This window comes from Haemaphysalis longicornis, unplaced genomic scaffold, assembly GCF_048455015.1.
Source record: "Haemaphysalis longicornis isolate Haplotype H1 unplaced genomic scaffold, Haemaphysalis longicornis Haplotype H1 scaffold_1, whole genome shotgun sequence".
Classification (NCBI taxonomy): domain Eukaryota; kingdom Metazoa; phylum Arthropoda; class Arachnida; order Ixodida; family Ixodidae; genus Haemaphysalis; species Haemaphysalis longicornis.
In genome coordinates, this window is record NW_027526203.1 from 129,048,038 (window position 1) to 129,065,468 (window position 17,431).

The following is a 17,431-nucleotide window of genomic DNA, read 5'->3' on the forward strand; positions in this document are numbered from 1 at the left end:
CGCACTCAAGCTGCCCTAGCCAACACTCTCTAGATAAGAAAGCCTAGCTGCGTACTGACGCAGTCCGAGAGTCCCCGGTTTGCTGAAGCTGACACTGCTTGTTTTTTCTAGGGGTGTGCGAATATTCGAAAATTCGAATATTCGATTCGAATTTTTTGGTATTCGATTCGATTCGAACGACACTTTTATTGTTCGAAATATTCGAACCACCCAAAACTAAAAAAAAAAAAAAAATTCAGAGCGTGTCTGTATCGGTGTTTATTTACAGTGGACTCTCGATTATACGATTCTGGGGGTGCGAATTTCGGGATGATACGAATTTCCGAAAAGTCCCGGCTAAATTGCATCGTTTGCATGGGAAAAATTTCGGCTGTTACGAACGGACCTGCGCGGCGCGGCGGAAGATACGAACGAGCCGGCGAGGCACCCGACTGCCGAACGAGCAAGTGACGGCTCTCGCTCCCCTGTTTGTCACTCTTTCTACAGAAACGGCCGGGCTGTTGTTTTCTGCTCGCGAAAACGCTCTGCGCACGCCCAAGGCGCTGACACCGCCGCGAAACCACCCCCACGCTGCGCGCGGCGCGGCCGGCGGTGTCAACATGGCGTCGGCTCCAACCGCGAAGTGGCGCGGGCGCTCGTGCGACCGCTTCTAAGCATTCTTTAAAATGCGGCTCAAGGGAGACACGAAGTTGCTTGTGCGGTAAAGGAGCTGATAATGCATGCGAAAATGGTACTATAAAACATCATCCGCGCCGAGTGAAAGCGCCCATACAATATTTGCCGGGGTGCTAAGCCTAACCATCTCCGGCGGAGCCAAGCCGGCTGTCTCGATCTCATCGCAAGTAGTCAGGCTCCTCCATTCCGCCGCGCGCGTCGTGCGTCATTTTCTGACCGAGGTAGGCGCTACCGTGGGCGCGAAATCGTCGATGTGGGCGTGAAAATACAGCGCTCGCAGAGCCGAGGCGAGCGAATCGCGTGCAAAAACGCACCATGCGGTTCACGCTTGGCTGTTGCGGCGCGTAGCGAGCTTGGCCACAGCGAGCGAGGAGACGAGCGCGAAGCTTTACGTGCTCCAGAAAGGACTGCTTTGCGACACGGGGGTTAAAAAAAGCAGAAAAAATCACGATTTTCTTCACGCGAAAGTAGGAAAAGAAATAAACGAACATTTTTTTCAGCGCTAAATTTTTTGGTCTGTGTTGGTTCATACAAATTTCGGATGATACGAATATTTTTCGCAGTCCCGCGAGGTTAGTATCATCAAGATTTTACTGTATCAGCGCGCGGCAATGTGCACGGGCTCGGGCATGCCAGCTACTAGTCTCTCAAGTGAGCGGCTGTTTTCGGTATCTGGTAAAGTGGTGACAAGCAGGAGGTTGTCACTGCTCCCCGAACATGTCGAGCAGTTAACCTTTCTCCATGTTAACATTTAAGTGAGTGCCGACCTTAACCTGTTCAGTGCAATGGTATTGTGTATTTCCTAATTTTACTTTGTGTGATTTGTTGTGCAATAAAGCTGCAGTTTTTGTGTCTCTAGATGGTGAAAACATTAATTTTACAAAAAACAATAAGTATTCGTATTCGAAAAATATTCGAAAAATATTCGATTCGATTCGAACTTTGTTTTTATTATTCGAATTCGCTTCGAAATTAAAAAATTGATATTCGCACACCCCTAGTTTTTTCTCATTATGGGACATACGAAATTTTTCTGTGCTATGAGAGGAACGCGAGGGCAGAGCTGACCCAAGGAAATAGATAAGAGGTGCTGCCCCCAAAAGCGCCTTCCCTTGCCGCTTGGCCGCACGTCACCGGAGCAGTGCGGGAAAGCCCATCACTGCAAGCGGGGCAATGCAGTGCCCATTTACGACCTTGGAAATAAGGATGCCAAACCATGAATGTCATGTGACAGGCAGAGACTGCGTCCACCCTACTACTTCCCCTCCAGCGTTCAGAAGCAGCGCTACCCCTAGCAGACTTGTGGCTTCAATTTGGCAGAGCCCCTTTGCCACCATTTCAACATTTTAGTTTACGGTAGCCTAGATAAGAAAGCCTAGCCACTTACCGACCTAGATCCCTCCTGGGTTCCTCGATCAAATGATGCGCAGAGTTGCTACATATATTTTTGACTTGTAATGTACTTTTTTCTACATAGGACAACCTAAGGAGGAGTGACAAACTCCAAGACAGTGAGATAAAGGTTCAGACAAAAAGGCGTCGACACCGCAGCACGGGCAAATGTAGTTTGCCAGCCATGCGTGTTTACTGCTACGTACTTATGCCAATTGTGGACTTCTTCCGGTACATTGATATTGGACATGAGAAGCTCTTAGCAGAACCCATATTCAAAGATACTAGTGTGTGCAGGAACATTTGCAGCCCAAGCGTTGAGAGTAGCAGCACCAGGAAAAGTGATTGGATGGTAGCCTCCCGCCATGAGGCAACCGTCGCAAGGTTTCATCAATCAGGCCCGTCTTTCATGCCCTGTGTTGCTCCACGTGCCGAGTTTCCTTCCTAGCACTGATGTGAACCTGCGCAGAACTGCCACGCGTTTTTCTTTTTTCTTTTTGCCTGAAGGAATTATGGTTAATCATAGATTTCCAGGATATACCATTACACTAACACTCATTAAATATTTACATGATTAAAACCGTGCAAGAGACAGGACGAGAAAAGCGCAAGCTGTCCCTTGCGCTGTTTTAATCATGGATCCTTACCGACTCGCCCAGCTTCGCACTCTTGTTAAATATTTACACCTTGAGTCCATCGCATGAAATAAATGTTTCCTCCACATGAAATATACAAATAACCAAAGGTAAATGCAGCCTGATAGCATCTGTTTAATGTCAAAGAAAAATTACTCAGACTTTTAAACTAGCCCTCCCCCACTTTTTTTTCCACAAGTTATTACTGAAGTGCACCCAAGAAATCGTAATTTCAGTTTTAATATTAGAAATGGCTAAATATATATTTCAACAAAATTATTATTTGCTTGGAACACTTGCACAGCCCGTATACAGAGCCCTGTTGAATCCTTCACGGGGTGAAGAATTGTTCTATCAACATCACCATCATCACCGTGTTCAAACTGCGCCAATTAAAGCCGGCATCCCCATCTGTCTGTCTCCTCTGGCTTTAACATTTGGTGCCGACCATCCTGGGAAAGGGACCAGGGACCAACAGGAGAGTAGTTGGGATGCCAGTGGCTGCAGGCGAGCCCCAGGCGAGGTCAGCCCCAGAACTGCAGGCGAGGTCAGCCCCAGAACCGTTCGCCGCTGACTCATCCTGAGCCAGCTCGCTCCATAGCTGACTGTGACTGAACTGCGAAGTTCGAACCCCTTGAGAACACCGACGCCAACACTGGCGTATCTATTGTCTTCTTCGAGGGTCGCCGAGTTACCCACATTCGACCGACACTAAGAATTGACATCCCCGACCAACACAGCACTGACACAGACACGCCCTGTCCCATCCAGTCTACCACGCTTGAGACGAACCCTATTAGTACCAAACATCGAGGTGGTGAGCTGGACGCTCTGCGTTCGTTGTGGAATCATGTCCAAACCGATTTCAAGAGAATATTGACCAATAGCAACCGACTGTTAATTTTAGAATCTCGCCACGTACTAAAGCTGAAAGCTGACTTTCAAAGAACCTGCATGAAATGAGAAACGAACTTATGGAACTAGATTCAGATATTTCTTACTTGACAGAAGAGGAAATTGAGCAAGAGGGTGAGGAGGCGGATCACTACACACTCTGCTTCTTAAAAGCGAACGCTTGCCTCAACCATTCCATAAAGTGCCCCAGAACAAGCAACCCATAAAAATGAAGTCTACATCCATCATGATACAGTTGAACCCCTTTATAAGAGACACGTACCGAGGAGCAGTTTCTGTCTCTTACACAAGATGTCTCTTATAAGCAGGGAACCAAGTTTTCACTTACTAATCAGACCCTAGTTCAATGTGGGCACCGTATGACTAAAATAAGCTCAAAAGAACGCTACAGCATGTTGCAAAAGATTCATTCTAATTTATTTTTGGCCCCCAGAATTTATGAAACAGTTCTGAATCTTTGTTTGCTTCATGACTGTATTTACACTGCTTTTTACAACCGATTCTACAAGCTTTCTTTCTCCTTTCACTGTTTGTGGAATCGTAGACGTTGAGTTCACAAGACTGATGAATAGCCATAGCGCACAGCTTCTTCCGCTGTGTGCTCAGGCTATTCATTACGCTTGCAGGACTCAACATCTGCGATGCTTCTTGATTGGGAGCTACACAAGTGGGAGGGCCCGCATGTGCAGTCGCGCTCCAATGGATGGCAGTAAGCTTCAACCACTTCTGTAAGTTGCATTTCTATTGTCATTTCATAGTGACTGAACCACTGTGTGTTTGCTGAAGTTATAATAAATAGCGACTGCAGGCGTCTGTCGTACACCTGTGTTTCCACAATGGAAGCAACTGCAATTAGTGACTGGTGGCACTGCATCTGAAGTTAAAATGTCTGTTACAAGCTAGATTATTGATTAAAGTTCAAGGATGACTCGTCCCTTGTAGCCAACTGTCTTCTACATCCGGTGTCTGTTATAAAAGAGGTCAATTTAATGGAAAAGATAGGGCGGCCAACCATGTGGGTGAATAGTGTCTCTTATACCCATTTGTCTCTTACATCCATGTCTCTAAAAATGAGGTTTAACTGTATAGCCATTTTTCTTGAGACTTCGAGAGAACTCTTATACTCGTTCGTTGAAAGCACGTCTCGGCCCATGAAAGGGGACGACAAGAACTTGTTATCTACTATGGAGCGTGGGGAAGCGCAAACAACCCCCGCCGAATCGAAAGTAGCACGAGTGCAAAGTGCCGTCACAGAAAGTGCGGCATGCATGCAGCCTGCTTATGAAGACATTGTTACCTCCAACAGGGTCTGTCTCGGAGAAGGCATCGTCGGCCTGTAACCTGCGGTCTATTGAAATTTTCCAACACCGTCATCGAACCGAAAAACAACCACAAGACCAAAACAAAGCGCAGCAAACTTGTAAATCGCTGATACATCCGATGCCTACCACTGAACACAACTCACAGTACACGAAGGCTCAAGATTCAAAGGAAGCCCCGGAAGGCAACCTTTCCACCTCCTACAGGAGCGCACTACTACCACCACCGAGCTCATGAAAAGATGCTGTCTCGCCATCTGGATACCAGTATAAAAATTCTGTCTGAGCCATTGTGACGACATTTGGCTTTTCTCACAATTCAATAAAGATTGAGGCACTGGTGGAAAGGAAGTTTATGAATCCTATGGATGTTACGTGACTATTACTGTCGTCCACCAACCACCCAAATATCAGGATTGCGGACTAATTGTTCATCCCTTGGACGATTTTTCTCGTGGGCGGGAGTACAAGAGGGGACAAACCGGTTTGATCTGACAGGATGTAGTGACTTTTGGGACATCGAGTCTTCAATGGAGCCACACCTGTCTGAGCACCGGCGCAAAAATTCTTTGCTCCGCGCTATCGAGCCACAACGAGTCACGCCCATCGTACACCACCTTCAGGACCTGCTCTGTATTGCACTATGTGTCGAGAAGCAGAGGGGACACGAAGAGAGACTTCTTCAAGCGGGAGCCGCGACACAGCATGGACATGTCCAAGGCCCGTCAAGGGCCATGGTGCCAATCAGCACGCATTGCTTCCCCTCAGGCGTTTCCACTAGGCAACTGCAGATCTCGCTGGGCTACAGCATCGTTCCTCCATGAAGAACTTGCTAGCTAGACAGAGGATGGCTGTTTGCAATGCCCAAGCATTACTGATACAAAGCGCCAGCAGGAAAAAGCACGCACTCATTGTGCTCATGCTGTGCTCATTGACATTCTTCGGAAGAGATTCCCACAAGACATCATAGTGGACTACCACTGAAAGAAAGCTCATGAAAGAACTCCCTCAGCTTCTTCACGAACGGACTCAGCCGATGGGCTCTTGCAGAACCTCCTTAGTTTTCTGCATGTCGATATTGAAATCCGCGAGAAATACGCCGAAATTCCTGGCAGTCCGATGAGGCGACATGATCCACAACACAGGCTTCATACTGCTTCGAATAAACACCACGTTCCAACCATATCTGTCGTCCACCATTCAGACAAGAGACATGTGTCGTGCTGCTTCTGCAACGATACCGACCACTGAGCTGAAGACTGCACGTCTCCTGTCTCAGATGACGATAAGAAGGCTATTCTTGGCCGTGAAGGACAATGATTTTGTTCCTTGATGCAAGGACATAGAGCGTCACAGACTGTCGCTGGAGAATTGTTTGTCATGTGCTCCACTGTACAGGAAACATTACGCACTAGGTTTTCTTGAAGTAACGCCAATGCTCTTTTTTAAAATCTTGGTGCATCATAGCTGGGACACCCTGTATGCCACCAAGAAGCTATATGTACACATCCTCTACTCTGGGTTTTCTCAATGCTTGCATCAGCACAGTGGTTTCCACTGAATCAAAGGCTTTTTCGTAGCCAATAAATGTCACATAAAGAGGTTTATTACACCCATTTTTCCATTGCCAGGTTGACCACATAAAAGTGATCCAGTGTTAAAAAGCCTTTTCTACATCCAGTCTGTTCCCTCGGTTGCTTGAAATCTAGGGCATCACTTATACAGTTAACTAATATTTTCGTAAACAACTCGTATGCAACAAGAAGTAGGCTGATAGGTGGGTAGTTCTTGAGCTCCTAGCCATTACCTTTCTTGTAAATTAGAATTACATTTCAACTCTCCAGGGCCAGTGGTACCTTCCCTGCCTGGTGCACACTTTAAGAATAATTTTGCCAGCTTTCCTAGTGCAAAATTTCCCCCTCTTTTAGTATATCCACAGTTATTCCATCGTCCCCTGCAGTTTTTGCACTTTTTGTTCCCTTCAGCACCTCTTCCGCCTCGTCTTTAGTTGCTGCTAGTAGGACCTCGTGAACCAATCTAAGAGTCTGCTCACTACTATTTCCTGGCTTCATGTTACTGGCATATAAATCTGCATTGAAGCCTTTTCACTACTTCATCATTTCATCCAGGTTGTTTCTTATATATTACCACTATCACCTGCCATTCAATATATGCTAATCGACCAGGTTTAGAGGAAATACCCCAGGTGGAGTAGGCCTCTGCGAAGGAAAATTTCACATCCACCTTAATGCGACCATACGGCTACAAATAAGGAAAGCTGAACACCTTTCTTGAAACTTCGTAGTTGAAGGAAAATCCGTCCTGGTTGAGGACGAATTTTCCTTCAACTTGGGGATTTCCCCTAAATCTGGTTGATTAACACCTCTCCATCACTTCAAGTTGTTGATCAATTTGCTCTTGCACTACAAACAGCTAGCTAGCCTCCTGGTTAGCTCAGTTGATAGAGGGACCCCTAAATATCTGTTAACAGCAAGTTTCCTCTTTGCTGCCTTTGCTTAAAGGAGCCCTGCAACACTTTTTTCAACTTTTTTCAAACTCTGAAACGCTTTCAGAACATAAAAAACAAGCACAGCAAGTACATAGACTGGGGACCCCGAAGAACCTCCGACAAAAATTTCTGCTCTGTGCCCATCAGATAACTAAGAAACTTTTTCAAAAGATTTTCCCCTCTTTCCCAGTGTTGGCGTTGTTTGCGCGCTCGAATGACGTCACTTGAGCAATGTCGCGAGTACTGGCTGGCCCCTAATCAGTTGCAGCAATGAACAAGTTCAATAGCCGCGTTAAAGAAATTTGCAAAAAGTGCAAAGCAGAAACTGGAAGGCGAACCCGCTGCAGCGAGCAAACCACTCGCTGCCACTCTGCGCTTCCAGGCACAACGGAAAGAGTGAAAGCGTTTGTCGGCAGTGTTGCAGGGTCCTTTTAATGTTTCTTCCATCTTTGCCTTGTTGTAGGCATGAAAGTCACTCTTCTTGCTTTTGGTGCAATCAATTTCGCCAGCTGCACTTTCATTTGGTGCAATCAATTTCGCCAGCTGCAATTTCGCCAGCTGCACTTGGCACTTTCATATTTTTGCATTTGTCCATCAGTTGCTGCTCGCACAGCTGCTGCTAAATCTACACTTTGTTCTGCAATGTTGCTTGAAACTCCAGAGCACTGTTGTCTCTTGGCAGCTGCAAGTTGGCTTTCCTTCTTCAGGCTCTCTTGAAATCTGGCTTTATTCTCCACCTCGCCCAGCACCTCAATGTCTGAAACAATGAGGTTTGTCATTTTTATGGTCTCTTTTTATTCCTCAAATGCCCACAACTCCTCTAGAGCAGCACCAGATTTTATTTGCCCATAAAATTTCTATTGCGAGAGCAGTTTGAACAAATCAACAATGAACAAATCTCTCAACAGGCGAAGAAATGAGAACATGCGTTATACCACTGGGCCTTTCCACGTCCATTTCCTGTTTCCAAAAGAATCAGTTCCCTATCCTTAGGTTACTTCGCTCCAAAAATCCAACTCCCCCTTCCACAGTTTCCCACAACCTGTGTGCCAGAGTCTCCCATCCCAATATCGTGCTTACCTTATTTACTGCCGACTCTGCCTCTTTGTAGAAACAGCCTCGCCCTCGTATTTAGGTGCCTAGGCTTTAACTCGTACCTCCTACTTAGCACGACCACAACCTAATGCTGTACAATTCTTCCCTTTGTGGATAAGGAATGCCACCGTACCATTCTTGATGCCCTCGGTAGTGCTAACAAAACTAATGCCCACTAATCGATGATGGTTGGTTTTTAATGGCGCAAGGCCGACTACGGGCAAAGAGCGCCACGGAAGACAATGCCCACTAATCAACAACTACCTGTTCTTTGAACCTCCCTGCAATATCCCATTTACCACCGGGGAGTGTTCAGTAGCACGGCTCAGCTAACTAGCCAGGCCATGCCACACGCTGCCAGGCTGCAGTGCAGGTGCTGGACCGACAGATCCCTGGCACCCGAATAGCCCACCGGGGTGGCTGGTGGGCTATTCGAGGGAGCCTCATCCAGCAGTACTGCCTGGCGAGATGTCTTCCCTGTTTCGTGCCAGACCGGCACAGTCCAGTGGGACGTACCCAGTCGATGCCGTTGCGCAGGTGTATGCCGACGAAGGGGGCGCGCAGGCTGGTGCGGATAAAGTGTCGCGCCCGGTTGAGCACCGCGTCGCTCCAGCTGAGGTGCGCCTGCAGGGCCAGGTTCTCCTGCTGCACGGGGAAGTTGGCTGGGGCGCCCACAAACGCCAGCACCGGGAAGCGCTCACTCGGGTACCTGCACGGCGGTCAGTGGACGATGCTCACTGCTCAATGGCTCAGCCTGACAAGCACCACCAACATGACGCTGCCCTCATTGCCCCTTGTAGTCAATCAGTCTGCCATACTCTGGCTATGCCTAGCATGCCCAACACCCCTCAGCATTGTTGCCTCCATTCACTCTGTGACCTTGACTTGCGGGGTGCTTCACACTACACCAGAGCTACACAGGGGCACCTTTTGTAACATGAACCCAAAGTAACATCTCCTCGGCGTACACTTCTCTTATTAGTAACAGTGTCATTGACGGAACTAATTATAACTAACGGTGTGTGAATATTTGGAACTTTCCAACAGCGAAGCAAATAATGCAATATTCTGTTCAGCTTTGAACCAAATAGCACGGAAATTGACTCTTGGTAATTTCAAGTCGTTCCAAGTAGAATTTTCAGTTAACTGGAAGCGACACAGTGGTCCCAGCAATTTGACATGCAATCCAATAAAAGAGAGACTTCTATTGAGCGACAAAGGGAAGCGTGGTAGCCGTAGGTTTGAGGTCTGGAGCAACGATGGCAGCTCGTTCCACCAAGGCGACCTGAACACCTGGGTCGGAGCTACCCGGCGCAAGAAGGCGCTTTTGGACAGCACCTCTTGCCTCCTTGGCACGAGGCCAACTCTGCCCTCCTGCTTCTTTTTTTGCATCCTGCAAACGTGGCTCCGCTCGAGCTGCCCCAATCAACGCCCTCTAAACAAGAAAACCCAGCTTTATACTGTGTCATAGTCCCCGAGTTGCCAATTTTCTGATCAAATGACGCACAAACTGATCTTGTTTTTTAAAACCTGTACTGTTCCTGTTTTTCTTTTTCTAAATGAGATATAAGAAAAAAGAAAAGCAATAAATTTGTCTAGCCTCTAGCTCCTATTATAGACACCCAGTTGAAGCTCCCTCGACGAGCAGGTGTTGACACTGCGGTACTCGCAAAGCTGGACCAGCCATGCATATTTGTCATAATGCATTTCGGTTTGTTATAATGCACTTGCTCTGATTTTGGTCTTAATGGATTTATATTAGGCATGACATGCCCTTCTCCAAACCCATATTTCAGATTCTTATCGTTGCGTGAAAGTATTTAAATATGCACGGCACAACTGCTTTTTAATTAAAAGCAAAATTCATGGGTTATTAGTACTGAGAAAGGGAGCCACAAGCAAGCGCAAAGTGGAGATGATACCACGTCACGAATGCATGCAGAGGATGCTTTATGAATCAGGCTAATTTTTCATGCCTTGCGTTGCCCATACGCTGGGCTTTCCTTTTGTTCTTTTTTCAGCTGGCATGAAGCTCCATGAAACTGGCATTTACAGTTCTTGCTCATAAAAAAAGTGTGGTAATCATATAGACTGTCAAAATATATAGCTACACTCTGATTACACTACTAATACACTGAAGCACTTGTGGTTGAAGTCACTGCAAGAGGTGAAGGCTGCCCCCATGTAAAATCCAATATCAATAAAGCTAAGAGCAGCAGCAGGATAGCTTCTGTGTGTTTCGGCCACATAAGAAGTCTGCAAATACTTTCACACGAGCTTTTTATTTTTCTTCAGGCTAGTTACTCAAGTGTGCTTCAGAAATTGTAAACTTCACTTTTCTTATCAGAAATCACCTGCAAATATTCACTTCAATTCACAACTATTTGAACAAAATCATTATTAGCTTCGTATTTGCTTCGAGAGCAAAAATCTGCGTGAATATTCATAATTTACAAATATTGAAGCAAATATCACAATATTCGATCGATAGCACTACTCGAACATTTCAACAACGTGCCCCGGCATCCTCGTCTCAGGGTGACGGCTTTCCTGCCCTTCTTCGGTGACGTGTGGTCAAAGGGCAAGAGGCCTTTCTCTCCTTGGCGTTGGGTCAACTCCTCCCTTGTGCTTCTCTCATAAGAAAAAAAAATATTCTTATGGCCCACGATGAATAAAAAGGTACACAACAGGTTGAAAAAAAGATCCACTTCAGCAAACCGTGGACTATGTCCATACGCAGCTGGGTTTTCTTATTCAGAGACCAGGGAAGCTTGGGCGCGACCACTTTACCAGATGCAAAAAAAAACGTCTTTCTCTTCCTGATAATGTAGTCACGCTCAAGCTGCCCTCGTCAAGCTAACCCATCCTCAGACATCCTTTGTTTTTAAGAACACCAAAAAGTGTATCAGTTGCGGCTGGGTCCCGTCCAAAATCACCATGACCGAGTTATTCTCACCAGTTGTGCAACAAGACCAGGCAGCTTCCCCACCCCACTCTTGGCCTGACTGGACTTTGGCTGTGCATACGGGCACAAACACCACTGTTCTACCGGCAGTGCAGTTCGTCTACACTGTGCAGAGTTTGGCAACTGCAGGTCTACGAACAGCAGACCGAATTCACCTTTTTTCAGAGGCCAGCGAAGGATGACATTTCTCACGTGCTTCAAACGTCTTGCCCTGTGCAGCGCCGCAAAGCAAGGACAGGTCACACATCTCCAATGTGTTGTCCTGCTCGGGGTATCCCCCAGTGTCAGGCACGTCTAGCCATATGCATCAGGAGACAACGAAAAAGAAGCTCGCTCGTGTGGCGGCCAGTGAATACACGCTGTGGAATGGCGACTCACGTGTCCCTCCAGCGGCGTGCCATGTCCCCGTGGTGGATGTCGTACTGCAGGGGCGCGTAGAACTCTGACGCGTCAAACTCCACCCCGAAGGTGTCCCAGAAGGGCCCAAACGGGTTGCCTTCCTTGGCTTGGCAGCCCTGGCCAGACGTCCGCGCCTGGTAGCAGAACACTGCACCAAAAAGGACAACGGAAACACCCTTCTAGTGCTGGCCTCGCATCGTGTGATCAGCTTTATTTGGCGCTGACATAACCTGCACCACCAGCATCCTGCACTGCTTGCCACGCTCTAGTGACCCCTTCTCTCACTAAAAAGGCCAGTGTGTCAAAATACCAGTTCGGTTACGGCTCTATTTAAGGTGTCATTTCATTACGGTTAAGCTCCTGTTCAACTTAATCTCATACTGAACCCGTTTGCAAACCAGTTTGCTAAGTTGAGTTACAGTTCTAAGAACCCCAATTATACGACTTTCTCAGGACCGTGAAAAAGCGTCGTCGTAAAATGCGGGAGTCGTAAAATCAGAACAATTACCCCTATAAATGAATTCTGCGCGATAGATTTGCAAGAAACTTCAATGTAAACTACAAACAAATGCTTTGCAGGGCTCATAAACCGAAATCACTAAACAAAAGTAAATGCGAAAACAATCGTGCAGTCAGGTGCCAATCCCACTGTATTAACACAAACCTTGTAGTACCGCAGTCCACTGCCCCGATTCCCACCAGCCAGTGCAAATCATGGCACACATGATCACAACAAACCCATGTGGAAGCCTAAGCCTGTTGTCAGCATCCCCTTGTAGGCGATTCACTGCTGAGCGGCAGGAATGAGCACCTGCACACTGCCCCCGTGACCGCTGCGCAAAAAGAGGAGACGCCAGCAGGGAGAGGGGAAGAGCGATTGTACAGAGGAGCGGCAACGCCACCTAGAGCAAGGCCGGGTTTCTGGTGGGCCTACGTCACCACTTGTCGGTGGTAGTGGGCTGATGCTTCCCGCCAAACGACCTTGAGCGGCCGCGAAGGGAAGGGTGACTGAACGGAGAACAAGTTTGACCGCGGCACCAGCGCGGAATTTTTGAGTTTGACCGCGGAATTTTCCAGCGAAAATTCAGTGTGCTGTGTGTACTGTGCTGTAGTGTGTTTCGTGATGTGAAGTACACCGAGAAAACGCCCGGCAAAAGTTGTGTGCCCCGCTGCAATGGGAACTACGATTCCGATCCAAGAGTGCACGTGTTTGCGTTCCCCAAAGATGAGCTAGCACGACAGCGATGGATACGAGCCATACCGAGGGATAACTTATCCGTATTGAAACACTCGAAGGTAAGCACATTTTGCCTTTGCGGCTTATTTCACTTGTAGTGAGTGTTATAATGTTGCATTCATTAATTTGTAGTAGAGGTAACTCGTATTTACGTAGCGTGCATACTGTTTCAGGTATGCGAGCGACATTTCAAGCCGGACGACATTCTCCGTGAAGGCAGTCATGTGGACGAAGTGACTGGACGCACCGTTACAGCGCCACTTTCCCGAGTACGACTGCGCCCAGACGCAGTGCCGACGATTTTCCCGTCATGCCCGAGCTACATGAGCAAAGAAGGAACGAGACGAGAGGACCCAGAGGCAAAACGAACACGGTTAGATGCTGCGTCCTTGCAAAAAGCGCTTGCTCAGTCCGTTCTTACTGCCCGCAATGAGGAGGAAGCGGACAAGATTCATTGCGTACAGGATTTAATTGTGTGTGTCAGTAGCATGCACTCCAAATTCTGGCATGCTATCGAAACCAACGGGAACCTAATTTTGCTGCACATAACAGACGATGAAGCAGCCAGCATCCAGTACTCTGTTGTCGTAAAGCAAGACCTTACGATTACACTACACGTTGCAAAGACAGCGGTCAGGCGACTGGGGTGCAACCTGCTTGTCCCAGCAGTGGCAAACAGCAAACGGGTGGTGTTAGAGTTTCTTGATCACGTCGAGCAGTATGACAGTGGCCTGAACACCTCCTCTGAAGATTCAGACAATGATGCCCGGGAAACGATAATTTCTCTTCTGGAAAAATTATCACAACAAGAAGAAAAAGCGCCAGGGATGAAGCTACTGATTGAACAAGTAAACGTGCACTTCGTGAAAAAGGAACAAAGGCGCTATTCAGTAGACTTCATAGTGTTTCGCTGCCTCCTGTTTACTGTTTCGGCCCATGCATACAGATTCCTGCGTAGCCATGGAAGCCTCATCCTACCCCACCCACGGACAATTCGTTCCGTCTGCTCATCGTTTGGAATGAGTCCCCAAAATGAGCAGCAGGATGCAATGTTCCTTAGCTACATTGCTAAAAGAATTGGCGACTTAAGCGAAGATCAACGTCACGTCACCTTAATGGTCGATGAGATTCATATCAAGCCATTCTTTGATTACAAAGGCGGAAACATTTCCGGCGTTGCAGCGAACTCTGGACAAGCAGCGAACAGCGCGTTCGTCTTCATGGGGCACAGCTTGATGAACAAGTTTAAGGAAGTTGTGCACATCGTTCCCGTCCACAAGCCAAATGCCGAGTTTCTGCACAAGTTGTTGAGAGAAGTAATCTGTGGGCTGGAAAAAATTGGCTTCAAGGTGATCTGCGTTGTGACACACAATAACGCAATTAACAGAAAAGCGATGTTGCCATTTAAGTCCACCGTCGTCCCGGCCATTCCAACGTCCTCTCCAAAGTCCCCCACAAATGATTTTGTGTTTCCACATCCATGCACGTGCAAAGGCCACTGTTTTCTGTGATAGACCCTGTCCACATACTCAAATGTGTGCGCAATAACTGGCTGAAAACCAACGACCAATGCTTCTGGTTTCCAGCGTTCAAACTGGATGAGACAGGGCAGCGGCAAATGCTATACGCATATTTCAAAACAATTAAAGCCGCTTATGAATTGGAATGTGACCAGCTGCTGCGATACGGGTACACTGTGTCCAGGAAAGCTGTGTCCCCATCGGACATTGAAAAACAAAATGTCCAGCTTGCTCTGCAAGTGTTCAGTGAGTCTAGGCCAAACGCACTTCGCGCAATTGGGGCAAAGCACCAGCTGAAACACTACGAGGAGACAGTGAGCTTCATGGAAACCATCGTCAAATGGCGGAAAATTGTCAATGTGAAAACGCCCTTCAAAGGAGCTCGCTTTCGTGATGACTTCAAAAAGCCCGTGTTTCCTTCGGAAAGGGACCCCATGCTGTCGTTTCTGTACGACTTCCTTGACTGGCTGGAGTACTGGAAAGAGAAACAGGCCGACACCTGCAAGCTGACAAAGGAGACACACGGTGCTCTACGCCAGACCACCCAAGCTCTGATAGAGATCTGCAGATACTGCTTTGATGAGCTGCATATGTCGTTCGTCCTGCTCGGCAAATTCCAAACGGACCTCTAAGAAGATCGCTTTGGAAGGTACCGGCGGCTGGCTGGCTCTCAATATCACGTATCCATAAGGCAGCTGTACGAAGGGAAACCAAGCTGCGGCTTCAAAACACACTGCCCCAAATAGGGACGTCATCCCAAAGGACTGGAAGCGAAGCCGACGGAGATCAACATTGGGATTGGGAAGACTTTCATAAGCGAGCAGACGTACCGCGGCCAAGCTGCAATGTCGTTGTCCCCACGCAAGCGCTGTCGAAACTCACAGACATCGTCCCTGTCCTGGTTTATGTCGCCGGGTACACAGTGCACATCGCCCGAAGCGGCTGAAATGTGAAAGTTGCAAGGACGCCTGACTGTGAATAAGAGCATCGCGGTTTCAGCGACCGATCCAATGTGCAGCCTTGTCAAGGATATTGACAGGGCAGGACTTGTTTACCCTGCAATGGCAGCGGTGAACGCTGTGGCCCACAACTATGTTGTCGTTGAGGAGCTCTCTAAACGAGCAGAGTTCTTAAATGTTCCCAACCAGCGACAGCTCGTCACTGAGCTAACGTCAGAGCTGCTGAACAACGACGACTCTTCCAACTTCGACGACTGCGAACAAGGACACAAAAGTGAAGTTGTTTTGAAGCATGTGCTGTGGTACAGTACCAACATCCTACTCAAGAATTTTTGCCGAGTGCTCAATGACAAAGTGCAGGACGAAAACAACAAGTTCAGAAAAAGGAAACTGCAGACACTGACAAATAAATGAGCCAACGTTTCATTGCTCTCGAAAAAAAACTCATTTGTGCGATTTTTCCCTTTTTTGTTTAGTATATCATAAAGCGGGAAGCAGGCGGCTACGGCAAAAACTCGTGCGATTGCTTGTCCACCGCGCTCGCATGCGGCCGGAGCAAGCCCACTAGCTCTACGTCACTGAACAAGCCCCCCGGCCTTGAAACCTTCTCTAGGTGGCGTTGAGAGCGGGCGGCTGCTGGAGGGGAGAGAGACGAAAGATGAGACAGAGAGAACCGACTGAGCAGGGTCAAAATCCCATGCTTAGCATGCGTCGTCGGATAACGCGGGCCAGGCATGAAATGGCGTCGGATAACTGAGGCTTCTCATGCACTGTTTCTACGGGGACTTTGCCAGGACTCGACCAGAGTTCCTTTCCATCCTATTTGATTGTGATGCATTTTACGGCTGTCACGCCTTGATTGCGCAAGCCTTGAGCATCAGTTCCATTCAGAAGTTCCCTGAGAAATTGCTCCCCTGAAAGCAGTTCAGTGCACCGTGACAGCTGTTTCACCATCATCTACGTCTGTGTTTGGTGAACAAGGCTGTCTAATTATTTTTGCCATGCCCTACCACCAACATTTCTCCAGACAAACGTGGTTTTGCTTTTTCGTTCCATCTAAATGGCTTCCTGAAAACTTGCTGATTTTGAAGACAGACCTAGCAACCCCTTGTTCCCAATGGAGGTAGCTGGTATCACCTCGAACAGAAATTAAAGCACCACCGAATGCGAAACAAGATGCGTGTTTAAAACGACACGTACAAAACAAATCAATTGTTTTGTACAAAACAATCATGTAACCTCCATCTTGTTTCGCATTTGGTGGTGCTTTAATTTCTGCCTAAGATGGCCCCACTGGTGTTTAACGTCCTGCTTATTAGGTGGCCAAAAATTGTGCGAAATCTTCAGGCCCGCTAAACAATAAGCTGGTGAACTGTTTCAATGCTTCCGGGCGCAGAAGTTCGCAGGACGGGTATAGAAAAAAACCACAGGGCATCGTACAGAGCACGGTAGGGGTGCTATTAAATCCACTGATGCGGTTGCGCTGATGATTAACAAGAAGCTCCCTGCTGCCTTGTAAACAAACAAGCCTGACCAATGTCATGCCACATATTCTGTCAACACATCACCACACTGGGACGACAGAGCTCAGAATGTCTTTTATGCACCCTTGCCTTCTCTGCACAGTGTCATGTGGTAAAGCCACCACAGATCATGTTGCAACATTGATAAGGCTTGCGCATGCTTATGGGAAATTTTCTGATTTAAACCAACATATCAAATTCCAGAAGCATGCAGCAAATTGAATCAGGACTACTTGTGAAGTGCTGTTTTAAGTATTTGAACACCTATAAGAACAAAAAACCACATGA

The 17,431-nt window shown here is 47.5% G+C and overlaps 1 protein-coding gene and 1 pseudogene across 1 annotated transcript in view; one reads left to right on the forward strand and one right to left on the reverse strand.

Annotated features, from left to right (window-relative positions):
- LOC144179822 (GDP-fucose protein O-fucosyltransferase 1-like) overlaps window positions 1-17,431 on the reverse strand; it is a 43,202-nt gene that overhangs the window by 19,404 nt on the left and 6,367 nt on the right. Inside the window, exons 3-4 of the mRNA XM_077708256.1 lie at window positions 11,884-12,052; window positions 9,057-9,249 (exon numbers count right to left, since the gene is read on the reverse strand). Coding sequence (XP_077564382.1) covers window positions 9,057-9,249; window positions 11,884-12,052 — 362 coding nt within the window. The remainder of the gene's footprint in view (window positions 1-9,056; window positions 9,250-11,883; window positions 12,053-17,431) is intronic.
- On the forward strand, window positions 14,748-16,034 carry LOC144174243 (uncharacterized; annotated as a pseudogene).